General features: G+C 51.5%; 1 protein-coding gene across 6 annotated transcripts in view; it reads left to right on the forward strand.

Annotated features, from left to right (window-relative positions):
- The window catches only part of ARFGEF3 (ARFGEF family member 3), a 146623-nt gene that overhangs the window by 94412 nt on the left and 38594 nt on the right, over positions 1–13617 (forward strand). For all 6 annotated transcript variants that reach the window (XM_023651189.2, XM_023651191.2, XM_023651192.2 and 3 more), the window contains 9 exons: positions 100–265; positions 1737–1844; positions 2170–2385; positions 2541–2651; positions 4302–4452; positions 5587–5907; positions 7578–7711; positions 9745–9890; positions 11453–11632. In XM_023651189.2, the coding sequence (XP_023506957.2) occupies positions 100–265; positions 1737–1844; positions 2170–2385; positions 2541–2651; positions 4302–4452; positions 5587–5907; positions 7578–7711; positions 9745–9890; positions 11453–11632 (1533 nt within the window). The remainder of the gene's footprint in view (positions 1–99; positions 266–1736; positions 1845–2169; positions 2386–2540; positions 2652–4301; positions 4453–5586; positions 5908–7577; positions 7712–9744; positions 9891–11452; positions 11633–13617) is intronic.

Genomic DNA, 13617 nt, shown 5'->3' on the forward strand with positions numbered 1-13617 from the left:
AAGCCTCGCCTCAGTCAGGCCTGCGACGTGAAGAGGAGGCGAGCCTGTTGGTCCACGTAGGTTGTATTGGGTCCCTTCTCATGCTGTCTGTCTCTGTAGAAGGAGTTCATGAAGCAGGTCCAGACCAGCGGGGTGCTGATGGTCTTCTCCCAGGCCTGGATCGAGGAACTCTACCATCAGGTGCTCGACAGGAACATGCTCGGGGAAGCTGGCTACTGGGGCAGCCCTGAGGACAACAGCCTTCCCCTCATCACCATGCTGACTGGTCGGTGGCTTGTCACGGCTCCATGACGCTCCGTGGGGTGGGGGGCTCACACTGCACAGCCCGTCAGAGAAGCAGAAGTGTGTCAAGCAGACCTTGACACAGACCCGCGAAGCTTCCCTGACGGCTGGGGACAGTGCCGGGAAGTGTCCTGGATTCACGCACAAGAGCGCCTGTCCCTTCCCGTGTGAGGCCCTGCAGGGCGCCGTGTGCTCCCTCAGGCTGGGGGTTGCTCAGCCCCCAAGTCTGCTGGTGTGAAGCTGGGGCCTCTTCTGGGATGTGAAGTGCTTTCTGGGCGGAAGCCGGGCTCACTCCTGGGACTCTCAGTGCATTTAGTAGGTGCCTCTGTCGTCCAGTGCTGCTGGGAGTTTGCCAGTGACGTGAAATGGAGGATTTTAAACTGGGCTGTTCCCGTTCCCATCCACCTCGGAGGGCCTTCCTTCCCTTCTTAGCTCACCAGAACTTACAATAATACCAGAGTGCCCAGCAGCCTTGTCTGCAGTGTCCAGAGTGTTTAAAGTCCTGTCAACGATTAGAAATTTCACGTGAGAGCTTAGAGAGCAGCATGGGGCATGGTCATGAGGCACCGTTTTTGGCAAAACAGCCAGGTGCTCCTTGGCCTTGTGGACTTCGGCGCTCAGATTAAGTGTACTCCTTGAGTTCATCAGTCCTGCACCTCACACACAGGAAACGTTATCACTGGATAAATGGCAATTTCTGGTGAGCGTCATTAGACCATTTGACCTTAAGTCAGATTAATTTCCGTGAAACTGGTCTCTTCCCACTTTAGTAGCCGTACAGAGTTCTCTCTGCTTTTTTCCCCAAGTTTTATTGAGATATAATGGACATTTAACATTGTATTATTCTGGGGTATACACCATAACAATTTGACATATGTATATATTGCAAAATGATCACCACAGTAAGTCTAGCTAATGCCAAACCCCTCACTAGTTAGAATTTTTTTTCCTTGTGATGAGAACTTTCAAGATCTACTCTCTTAGCAACTTTCAAACAGATGTGCTGCCAGAAGTCTCTAAGCTTCTTGGAGTTACTGTAAGAATCAAAGATATAATGAAATAATTTTCAAACACCTTGCAAAGAAGTCTCACCCCCTTGGGGTGAGGGTGAAGCTCTAGGGTCGAGGAGTGAACACCTGCTGCCCTCTTCCCGTCCCCTCTGTGCTGCATTCAAGTACATCTGCTTCGACTCCATGGGGGAGATAGCAGAGTTTGTCTTTATTGTTTCAAATATAAAGTATACAATGGGCTAACAGAAGAATGCTCTAGCAGGGAGAGAAAACTGTACTGAATGAATGAAGTAAAATTTTTAGTATTCTGATAAAAGGTTGTTATATACTTGGTACATAATAGATCCAGTGGATATTTGCTGGAAAACATGAGTGTTGTGGTGGCCATTTGTTTTCGACTGGAGTGTTCTAATCAAGGAAAATGTCCCTCTTTTTCCTCCACAGATATCGATGGCTTAGAGAGTAGTGCAATTGGGGGCCAGCTGATGGCCTCGGCGTCTGCAGAGTCCCCTTTCGCCCAAGCCAGGAGAATTGACGACTCCACCGTGGCAGGTAGTGAACATACAGCCTCTCATGGCTACCAGCCATCGAATTCCCCTGTGCCCGCCTTCTCTGCTGACGTAATCAAATCGAGACCTTGTCTCTGCAGAAGTGGTGCCCGGTGGGCCCACTCAGCATCACCCAGCTGATGAGACAGCATTCACTATTTATAAGCACGGAGCGAAACACAGTCCAGGATAATCCAATAAACTGCACTCTCCGTGGTAGCGTTGCACACAGCTCAGGACTGCTAGCCTGACGGTCGGGAACCCCTGTGTCATCCCTGGCCAGGTTGTCCCTGTCTGCGGAATGTGACCCCCACCCCTTCACATTCTAGGTGCGGCGTTTGCTCGCTACATTCTGGTTGGCTGCTGGAGGAACTTGATCGATACTTTATCCACCCCGCTGACGGGCCGAATGGCAGGGAGCTCCAAAGGGCTGGCCTTCGCTCTGGGTGCTGAAGGCCTCAAAGAGCAGAACCAGAAAGAGCGCGACGCCATCTGCATGAGCCTCGACGGGCTGCGGAAAGCGTCGCGGCTGAGCTGTGCTCTGGGTACGCGGGGGTGGTGTGCTGACCTGTGGTTGGGTGTCCCCATGGAGCATGCTAGGAGTGGCTGGAGTAGGAACAAGCCATGGAGAAGGGGCTCTGCTCTGGAAATGGCTAGAGAACAGGCTCGGGGAAGGGATAACCGCTTGTCTTCTCTGCAGGAGTGGCAGCCAACTGCGCCTCTGCCCTTGCCCAGATGGCAGCGGCCTCCTGTGTCCAGGAGGAGAAGGAGGACAAGGAGGCCCCGGAACCCAGTGATGCCATTGCACAAGGTACGTGCCTGCACACGCAAGCAGACACTCACCCCGTTCTAGGTGTGAGACCCAGCATGTTTACCGCTGAGGACGAGGTCCTGCTGGACTGCAGGCTTGGGTCTCTTCTAGTGGCTGACCCCAGAGTGTTTACAGGACATCCCTCTGGAGATAAGAGGCATGTTGACCACTGGCCTCCAGGAAAGAGCTCATGGCAGCTAACGGGAGGCCTGTAGGACACCAGAGGCCCCCCCCCCCAAGCTGAACATGTCACACTCTGTCATCATCTGGCCGCTGCTGTGGCTCTTCTCAAAGTGCACATCTGAGGGCCCCGCGGGTTATAGTGGGGAGGGCATAGGGGCCAGTTTTCTGAGTGGGGGAAATGAAACGGAGGGAGGGCCTCACTGAGAGGAGGCCCGGGAACTGCTCTTGTCAGAGAAGAACCTGAGTTTTGCAAACTCAGGAAAGAACTGGTTCTTGACTTGTTAGAGTCAGTCAGTCAGTGAAGGGGGTGACTATCTAGATGTAAGGAAAGAAAATGCCTTCCTGATGGCAATGGAGATAAACGGCAGGCAGCGAACAGGAGAAATGAAAGCCTGGTCCAGCTTGCCCTGTGCTGTGTGCCAGGTGTGGCGAGGCACCAAAACCATGGGCGCACGTTAGCTGAGGAAAGCAGGTACGTCGATGCTCCTTGAACTTGAGTAACATACAGAGACTTGTGTGAAAGCAGCTCTCGGACCCCTAGTGTTAACTGAAAATGTATCACAGTTTTACTTAATATATGCAACCATAAATTACATGAAAATCCTTACATTTAAAATTCTTAAAAAGTTATAAAACCAGAATATTCCAATTATTTACAAATTAAAAAAAAATCAATATCACATCCATGAGACAAATGATGCTTTGCTGAAAGTCGGTTTGCCCCTGAACAGGGATGTGGGTCGGCTTCCTCCATGGGGAGCGAGCTGACGCTCTGGGTTCTAGACCATGGTTCACCTTTCCCACCAGACTCATCTTCCAGTGACCTGAAACCTTACTCGCGGTGAACGTTGTCATTCGGCCTTGCCTGGGCCGTGTGCGTAGTTGACATCTTAAGTCACCTTCTGCATCCTTTCTCATTAGTTATCACAATAAAAAAGTGTTACTGGAGGATCACAAATATAAATGTAAACTGAGAGTGAAGTGACATGGTAATTTCAGTTACAGAGCTGTCCTCACGGCACTCAGAGTGAATGTGCACGTGTTCAGACGGTCATCGTCATGAACAGATGACACAAAATAAACCAGAGGGGACTCACAGACTGCCAAGAATTCCTCCTCGTTGTCAGCTCAAGCACACAGGCAGGGAGGCTGTGGACACGGATGGCTTTGCCGGGCTTTCACGGCTGGGTGAAGCCCATCCGTACTGTTGTGACTGACCCAGAACCCATGGCTGGGCCTGGAAGGAACCTGCCTCCCCGCTCAGGATGCATCTGACTTCTGAAGCTGCCCAGCCAGGGCCCCGGCATCTGTGGGTCTGGCGGAGCCGCAGGGACCTACAGTGAGGAGCTTCTGCTGGTGACGTCAGTGGCGTCTTCTGCTTCTGCCCTTGCAGACAGCGCATTCTTTCCCTTTCATCCTTTCTCTCTCTTTTTCTGGGACCATTATTTTAATGTCTTTCTGGTGCAGTGAAACTAAAAGTGGAGCAGAAACTGGAGCAGATCGGGAAGCTGCAGGGCCTGTGGCTGCACACAGCCCATGTCTTGTGCATGGACGCCATCCTCAGCGTGGGCCTGGAGATGGGAAGCCACAACCCGGACTGCTGGCCACACGTGTTCAGGTACGTGACAGGACCCCGCCCAGTCAGCCACGCGGCCCACAGTGCCCCTAAGATGAGCACATGTGGCAGCTCCGTGGGCCTCCTGAGACTGGGGCAGAGGGACAGCCGGTAGGGTAGACACGCAGCACCTGCAAGCTGCTTCTCACCCTCCTCCTCAGCACACGCCTGACGCCTCGGCTGAGCTCGGCCCGTCAGCAGGGGTAGGCAGTCGGGAGCAGGCACGGCCTGTGGCAGGGCCCTGCGTGTGCATCTTGCCCCGGGCGGCTGCTGATTTGGGTTCAGTTTAACATCCTCAAAGCAAATACAGTCGTAAACGTTTGTCTACTCTCAGAGAGAAGCACCCAGACCATTCAGGGGTTGAAAGCCCACCTCGAGAGGGCAGTGGAGGAGCCAGGATGAGTCAGCCAGGAGTAGGAGGGGCTTAATGTGGAAGCTCGCCCACTGCCCTCACAGGCAGAATGGGGAAAAGAAGAAGACATATTGTACTGAGAGCCTAAAATTACTGACAGACTATCAGAGTGTACTACACAGGCCGTTCTTTACAAGGGGCCCAATGTTCTCTGGGATGAGCCATCTTAGTCCAGGCTCTGTTGGAAGTGGGCAGCTTCCATCCGTTGTGGCCCTTCTCTGTGTTTACATGATTAGGGGACCCCCCCCCAGCATTAGTTACCTGGGGCTGGTAGGACCTGGCAGGCTGGGCTGGGCAGAACCCCTGGAGTGGGCCCCTTTGTGTCAGCCAAAGACACACTCACTGGGCGTCTCAGAGTAAGGAAGCACTTCCTGAGTCGTCATCAGAGCCCTGGAGAGAGAGGGAGAGGGCCCCCTTGGGAAAGCTGCTCAAGCAGCCGAAGTACGGGGAAGCCGTAAGCTGTCCAGGGTGGAACTGGATGGACAGGGCTTCGTGACTCACTTCTTTCCCAGCTCAGGGTGAGAAAATCAAGGATCCTTACTCAATTCTAGCCTGTCTGGTCCAACTTAAGAAAATACGCGTAACGAGGGGAGAGAGGGTGAGAGAGAGGGCGCAGAGGCTGGGGCGAGAGGGAGGAGGGAGGGGTGGGAGGACTGCAGAGTCAGCCAGTGCCTTGTGGCCTGGCTGGGCCGAGGCTCCTGACCCGCCTGTCTGTGCCTCTCCAGGGTCTGCGAGTATGTGGGCGTGCTGGAGCACACCCACTTCAGCGATGGCACCTCCCAGCCGGCTCTGACCATCAGCCGGCCCCAGAAGACATGCGGAGGCTCTGAGCTCCCTGGGGCCCCGCAGGGTGAGAGCGCGTCCCCAGAGCAGAGCCAGGAGCAGGAGATCCCGCTGAGCCTGGCCCCAGCCCTCCAGCCACTCTCGGTCCAGGAGCTCGTCAGCGAAGGCCGCCGGGGCCGGGCCTCTGACTTCCGCGGCGGCAGCCTCATGACAGGGAGCAGTGCCGCCAAGGCCGTGCTCGCGCTGTCCACTCAGGCTGACAGGTGCGCCATCGCCTGGGCAGCCCCACCCCAGCTCCTCTAGTCTCAGGTCACTCCCAGGACAACCATCTGTTAGTGGTCATTCAGACCTCTTGCTTCTTTCAAACTTGCTGCCCCACCATGCCCCACACTGAGAGCAAGGGACAGGAGGCTCTGGAGGCAGCACAGGCTGAAGCTGCACTCTTACTCCTGTCTCCAGGCGCCTCCACCTCCCTGGGCCCTGATTTCTTCCTCATAAAACAGGGTCATAAAGGGACTCTCACACAGGGTAGCCATGAAGTTTAATTAGTATACTTGAAGCACTTGGGAAATAGTAAAAATAGAGCTTGGCAAATAAAAGTCCACTGTGTTTTGATCATTAATATTTTGAAACCCAAGAGTGTGGTGTATTATGAAATGGTGCCCAACAATCACGTTAAGGTTGAGAGAAAAATGAGCAACACCCGCAACTGTTTGGTGACACTTCTTGATGTTGAGAGTGCTCTTGGTCACCAGTCCCATGTGGTGCCGCCTCACGCTGCTCCACACGCAGTCGTTTGTGCGCCAGGCTCCCAGCACAGGTGCTGGAAGTTTGCACGGGGGCCAGCAGGCCATGGAGAGGTGGGAGGAGCACTCGCTGGCTGGGTTCAGAAACTCACTTCTTTCCTGGCTCTGGCACCGACTGCTAAGGGCCACATCTGTGTGACTCGTTGTCTGGAGACAGGCTTCCTCTGCTAACACAGCGCAGTAGGACCTGTCCAACTCATGCAGTAATCCCTTCTCCTGCTCATCCAAAGGTTACTGGGACCCAGAGACCAAATGGTGTTAAAATTGGAATTGTGAAACAGCAAGAATAATGTGTTTGCTTCAGTAATTGTGAATGATTTCTCTGCTGATTCCCATCAGACACTGTCCCTTGCCCAGCAGTGGCACCCCACAGGGCTGCCGCCCCTCTGCTGGCACCACAGATTGGGGGATGGCAGTGGGAGGCTGCTCGCCTTGCTCCCCATGAGGCCATCTGAAGTGTTGCCCGATCCCAGCATCTGGTTCCAGGAGCCCCTGGTCCTCTGAGCCCAGCTGCCCACACTCACCTCCCCCTCCGCACTCCCTGCTGAGTGGAGAACAAAGAAAGCCTGCAAGGCCCATGCTGTTAGGAGGGGCATCTGAGTTCCCACCTGTCAGGGCTGCAGGCGCCTGAGGCAGAGGGGGTGCACCGGGGGCCCACAGGACACCATCTGCTCAGCCCCTGTATCCTCCTCAGAGACAAGCCCAACATTATTCTCACAGTTGAGGCCCAGCAGAAGCCTTGATGAGCGTACTGGGTTTTTCTTTAATATACCTATGAAACTGAGGCTGATTCTCAGGATTCCAGTCTTAGCTACTCAGTTTCTGGGAGCAATTCTTTGCCATCTTCCAGCTTCTTTCCAAATGTCTTGTGAATGCCTGCTGTGGCTGACCTGGGCCACGGGGATACAAAGCATTTTTTTTAAAACATGGTCTGTGCCCTTCAGGTTAAAATCTCGTCGTTAGAGCACATTTTAGCCAGTAATAATAGGTGTAAAAATACTGTACATTTCTTCACAGTGTTTACACAACATTCTTGTTAATCACTACTAACAAAATTACCATAATCATTCTGCCGTATGGACTTTGCTGAATTGTTTCCAAATAACAGATCTTTTTGTTTCATCCAGGCTCTTTGAAGATGCTACGGATAAATTGAACCTAATGGCTTTGGGGAGTTTCCTTCACCAGCTGAAGAAGGCGTCACAGTCCCAGCTATTCCGTTCTGTCACAGATACTGTGGATTACTCCCTGGCAATGCCAGGTAATTCTTTCCCTGAAGAAACCGTGCCAACAGATTAGGAGGGAAAGCCCAGACCTGTGACAGGAGCAGCTGAAGACTTAATCCGCGTGCCCTTTGCACACAGCCATGTGGCCGAGTTCAGGGGCAGATGTGTCCTCCGGTTTAGGTGCGACAGGTGGGGCAGGTCACTCTGGTAAGTGGACGTGCTGCTGCTGCTGCAGGTGTTGCCTGGGGCTGCGCCAGCTGGTTCCACTCACTGTAGTGCTTGTGACACAGAAGGTGTGTGGCCACTCGGGTGCAAATAGCTTCGCGAGAGGGTGGGAACCCTTCATGTCACAAACCACCCCACTCGCCTCAGTCCAGCCAGCTTGCAGGAGCAGCTGCTGATTGCAGAAGGGATGGGTCAGGAGCCAGATGCACAGATCAGCAGAAACCTGGTGCCACGCTTAGAAGAACTGCTGTCAGGACGAATCCCTTTCATGATGGGTCGGTGCCACTGTCTTCACTCAGGAGGCCAGGGGAGAGGGGAAGCCCTCAGGAAGGCCAGCCTGTGGAGGAGGGAGCAGGGTTGTATGAACTGCCCAGGGTTGCCCTCAGATGCAGCTGTCCCTCCACGACCAGGGTGGTTGTGCTGAAACAGGGAGCACCTGGTCCTGGTGAGCTCAGGCAGAGGCACAGAGCCACGTGCCGGGATGCCCGTGGTGGTAGGCTGGATTGCACAACTCCTGAGGTCCCCTCCATGCCTACGAATCCGAAGTTCTAAGTGGGATCGCTTTGGCCTTTTGATCCTAACTGCAGATTCTGATGTGAGACATGTGGTCCTTGCCTGCTGATTTTTAATACACTTCAGAACCTGAGCTACATAAGCCTTCCCCTGGCCCGGCAGACTTCCCAAGCCCCTCCAAGCCCAAGGCAGCCCTCACAGGCTCTTGCCCTGGACAAGTCAGCAGGCTCTGGGCTTACAAAGGCGAAGTGCAGGGTCAGGAAGAGGCAGACCTGGGGGAGGCAGCATTGGCCCTGCAGGCAGTTGGATGCGAGTCAGATCCTGCCTCCTCCACCAGCTGTGGCGTCACAGGCATCCTAAGTCGTTTCTCTTGTCTGGCATTCAATTCTCTAATCTGTAAAGTGACAATAATTGCATTTACTTCTTCAGATTTGCTTTAAAAATTAAAGTAATGAAAAAGGGAGAGAAGCAGCACAGCATCTACCACAGAGCACACACTCAGTAGAGCCGACCGCTGCTGCTCCGTCATTTTGAGGTGTGAGGTTTGTTTGATGTGCAAGAGTAACAGAGAGGAACATTCTGGTTGGAAGAGCCTGATGATGTCAGCATTCTGTTGGCAGTAGAGAAGCCGGGGGACGTGAGCAAGAAAGGAGTAGAGAAGACTAAGGTGACAGGCAGAGAAGCAGCAGGAGATCAGAGCAGGGGAGGACTGGACGGAGCAAGGCAGGGCAGTCACTGGGCAGCGCAGCCTTCCACGTGGCGAGGGTTTCAGCAGTGCCACTGGGGGTTGGCAGAGTGGATGATGACGGTGAGGGACAGCAGTAATGACAGGAGCTGAGAGCGCGAGCCAGTTAGTGTGTGCCAGGCCCTGTGTGAAGCACTTTAGGAATATTGACATTTAATCCTTGAAGTAACTTTAAGAAGGAGGTCTTGTTACCCCAACTTTCACAACCAGAAACTGAGGATTTGGAGGGGTAAATGTCTGGCCCAATGTAACCCGGGCTGCAAGTGGTGGAGCCAGGCTCTGAGTCTGGTAGCCTGATTCCCCAGCCCTCCCCCAGCCACTCGGTTGTTCCTCCTCCTCAGCAGGCGTTGTTCACGGCAGCACTGGGGACAGTGGTGGACAGGAGAGGCGGACCCTGGCCTTGGTGAGTGAACCACCTGGTCTTTCTTAAGTCCAGGGTCCTCTCCTGTCTTGACTGGCCCATACCGAATGATCCTACTGGTCTGAGGATAGTTGTTTGATTTTCATCCTCTCTCTGTGCTTGAACAGGTTGAACTGTTTCTGAGTTTGGGCTTTATGGCTGTTAATGGTCTTGCCTTCCTGTAGGAGAAGTTAAATCCACCCAAGACCGAAAAAGTGCCCTCCACCTGTTCCGCCTTGGGGATGCCATGCTAAGAATCGTGCGGAGCAGATCACGGCCCCTGCTACACGTGATGCGCTGCTGGAGCCTGGTGGCCCCGCACCTGGTGGAGGTGAGCAACTGGAGACAGGCAGCTCAGGGCACTCCTGCAGCACAGCCAGCACAGGGCCTCCAGTCAGGTGGGACCACAAAGAAGTGAAGAGGTCCCCACCGCCTGGTCGCTAACAGTTCTCTGATTATACGTCATGGCCTCTGAAGAATCACCCCAAAGGGCAGCACTGCCTGGCCTCGCTCACACCCTCCTTCTCTACAGTTGTGTGACTTGGCTCGGTGGCCTGCAGCCAGTTTTCATTCTTTATGCTCTGGTATCAGCCTGAGTCTGGAGCTTCATTTCTATCCATGAAGACCACCATGCCTTCTGTTCCTCCTAGTCTCTCTTTTTCTAATAGCTAAATATACTCTGGGCAGTACCTTCTATGTAGGGGAACCATATGTCCTGGTTTTCCCAACAAAGTCAGTACCAGTACCCTGTTCACTCTCCAGAGGAGGGCACTTCTTGATAAAATGTATGGTTACTCTCCCTCTAAGCGTCTGAGCATGTGGTGACTGGCTGCGTCTAGGCAGAGGGGAAATTACTGCCCTGTTTCGCAGTAATACTATTCTTAAAGTCCTTTAGTGCTTATCTGGTAGTGAGATGTCATAAAATAAAGTATTTTTTTGGAACTTAATTCACTAACCTGAGAACATTCTAGTAAGGAAAGGGGGAATAAAATAACGACTTAGTTACAGAGAAACAGTTTGCCAGCTATCGGTTACACTGTAATGAACTACCCCAAAAACCTAGTGACTTAAAGCAACAACTATTTATTTAGCTCCAGGTTCTGTGGGTCAGAATTTAAGCTGGGCTCGGCTAGGCGGTTCTTCTGGTCTGGGCCAGGCTCAGCTGGCCTTATGGTGTACCTGTGGTCCACTGGTGAGTACGAGCCTAGGCTGGGGAGGATGGACCAATGGGCCTCTCACGTGGTCTCATCCTCCGGCTGACTAGCTGTGCTGGTCCACGTGGCGCTCTTAGGATTCCAAAGGAAAGCAAGAGAGCAGACCCCAAGTCAGAACTGCTTTTTAATCCTCTACTTATGTAACATTTGCTGTTGTTCTGTTGTCTAAAGCAAGTCACATGTCGAAGGCCAGGGTCAGTGTGAGGGGACCACTGAGGGCATGGATACAGGGAGCTGTGAACCCAGCAGAGCTTTACTGTGCAATTTCCCCTCCTCCCTGAGGGACACGTGACTCATCTGACCTTCACATGTTTGGGGCGCGGCTGAGAATGAGACCACTGGCAGCTCTGGGACAGGTTCTGGTGTCCTTATAGTCAGCGTGTTCTGTACTACCCAAGAAAACTGTCACGTTACAGAAAAGAAAGAAGAAATTACTAGAAACTCTGATTTTTCCAGAAACATTAAAGTGAAATTGGAGTTGTGTCTGTTCAGTTGGCTAAATTATTAAAAATTCAAGTTAGTATGCTGTTCATCTGTACTAATCTCTTGGAATTCTTTTCCTGTAACAGAATTGCTGCTCCCACCTCCCTGCAGTGAGGGGGTGAGGAAAACCTTCAGAAGGCACATTCTTACTTGCCTGAGGTCCTGATGGTGTTCTGCTCTCTCGTGAATTTTGCAGGCTGCCTGCCATAAGGAAAGACATGTGTCTCAGAAGGCTGTTTCCTTCATCCACGATATACTGACAGAGGTTCTCACTGACTGGAACGAGCTACCTCATTTTCACTTTAATGAAGCCCTCTTCCGACCTTTTGAGCGCATCATGCAGCTGGAGTTGTGTGATGAGGACGTGCAAGACCAGGTCAGTGTGTCACAGTAGTCAGCAGCATCGTCACCATAGCTGGTCTTACTGAGCGCTGACAGGCACTGTTCTGTGAGCTTTGCATATTTAATCTTTCTAATAATCCTCTAGGGAATCTGGGACAAAAAGAGGTTAAGAAATTTAGCTGAGGGGCTGGCCCCGTGCCTGAGCATTTAAGTTCGCACTCTCCACTTCAGTGGCCCACGGTTTCATGGGTTCGGATCCTGGACATGGACTCATCAAGCCATGCTGAGGTGGCGTACCACATAGCACAACCAGAAGGACCCACAACTAGAATATACAACTACATACTGGGGGGCTTTAGGGAGAAGAAGGAAAAAAAAGAGTGGCAACAGATGTTAGCACAGGTACCAATCTTTAAAAAAAAAACAAAGAAATTTAGCTGAGGATACATGACTGCTGATTGATGGAACTGGGATTTGAACCAAGCATGCAACTATACAAGCCTATTCTCTTAACCACTACTATACCCTCTGCTAGGAGATAAATGGTACAGAGACAAACTGAAGACTTCATATCTAGCATGACGGTTGGCTAGGAATGCAGACAGATCCTCTGTCTCTGAAATCTTCTAAAAATGTTAAATAAGCGTTAAAGAATTACTTTGAAGGGGCTCACCCCGTGGCCGAGTGGTTAAGTTCATGCGTTCCGCTGCAGGCATCCCAGTGTTTTGCTGGTTCGAATCCTGGGTGCGGACATGGCACTGCTCATCAAACCATGCTGAGGCAGCGTTCCACATGCCACAACTAGAAGGATCCATAATGAAGAATATACAATTATGTACCGGGGGGGCTTTGGGAAGAAAAAGAAAAAAAAATAAAAAATTACTTTTAAATACACTGACACACTGGCAAGAAAGTAAGAAATACTAAGATGCCCAAAACTAAGTGACAATGGGAAGCAAGAGAAGTAAGCAGAGCTCTAAAACTGGCTTTGCCATGAGGGAATTTGCTGTTATATGAAGTGGAATGTCTGCACTCAATCAAAAACAGTCAGCTCATTAGGAAATAACATGCCATTGAATACAGAAAGGGAAGCGATAAAAGTAGACGCACACACACCTTCCCACATCTCCCCACTGGGGATCCAGATATTGGAGTTATCAGAGACAGACTTTAAAATAACTATGCTCAAATATGTTCAGAAAGATTTAGGATTGAAGGGACTTTGGCTGTGGTCGCATGAAGAAGTTAGTGAATCTTCTCCACAAAAATCAAGTATACAACAAGAAAAAATTGTCAAAAGCAACCACTTATGGAAATTGACCAAGGGCAGACAATAAATTGAGTAGCAGTTATGCTTAAAAATGATTCTTGCCAGAACTTTGGTTAAGAACAGTTGGAATCCGTGACCTCCTGCTGAAGACTGCACTTGTCACGCTTGCTCCCAGGCTGTTGGCAAGAATAGTAGTGTGACCAGTATGGGGCTGATGGGAAAATCAGCAGCTTTTCTGCTGTAAGGGATAGACTTGGTTTGAAGAAGAGGATAAATGACCATTGATTTGTCAACTAAAAGTTTATTTCATTAGGAAGTGGACAAGAGAATCCTACATTTCTGTTAGCTTAAGGTTGCAGTGGTGAACCATTGGGAAACATAACATGAGGCTCAGGAAACCAGAGCTTCGTAGAAGGACTAGATAAGTTGCTCACACATCCCTGGCTGACTAAAACATGCGCACATGCAGGATAGAGATAGAGATCCCATCAGAAAGTAAAAGACAAGACAGACTCAAGAACTGACTGCACTTTGAAAATTCTCCTCAGCCTACACTCATAGGTTGATGGACAGGATGGGAACTGTAAAGGCTCAAGGTGTTTGAACACAGTCTGCCTGCTTCATCAGCTCATCACTAACCTGTGCAGATATGGCGCCAGCACTGGGAAGTCAGGCAAAAACTAAACTGAACAGAGACATCGGTGCCTCACACCATGCAAAGAGATGGATTCCACGGTCTGAGTCCAAGC

The sequence above is a fragment of the Equus caballus genome, chromosome 10 (genome assembly GCF_041296265.1).
Source record: "Equus caballus isolate H_3958 breed thoroughbred chromosome 10, TB-T2T, whole genome shotgun sequence".
In the NCBI taxonomy this organism is placed as follows: Eukaryota; Metazoa; Chordata; class Mammalia; order Perissodactyla; family Equidae; genus Equus; species Equus caballus.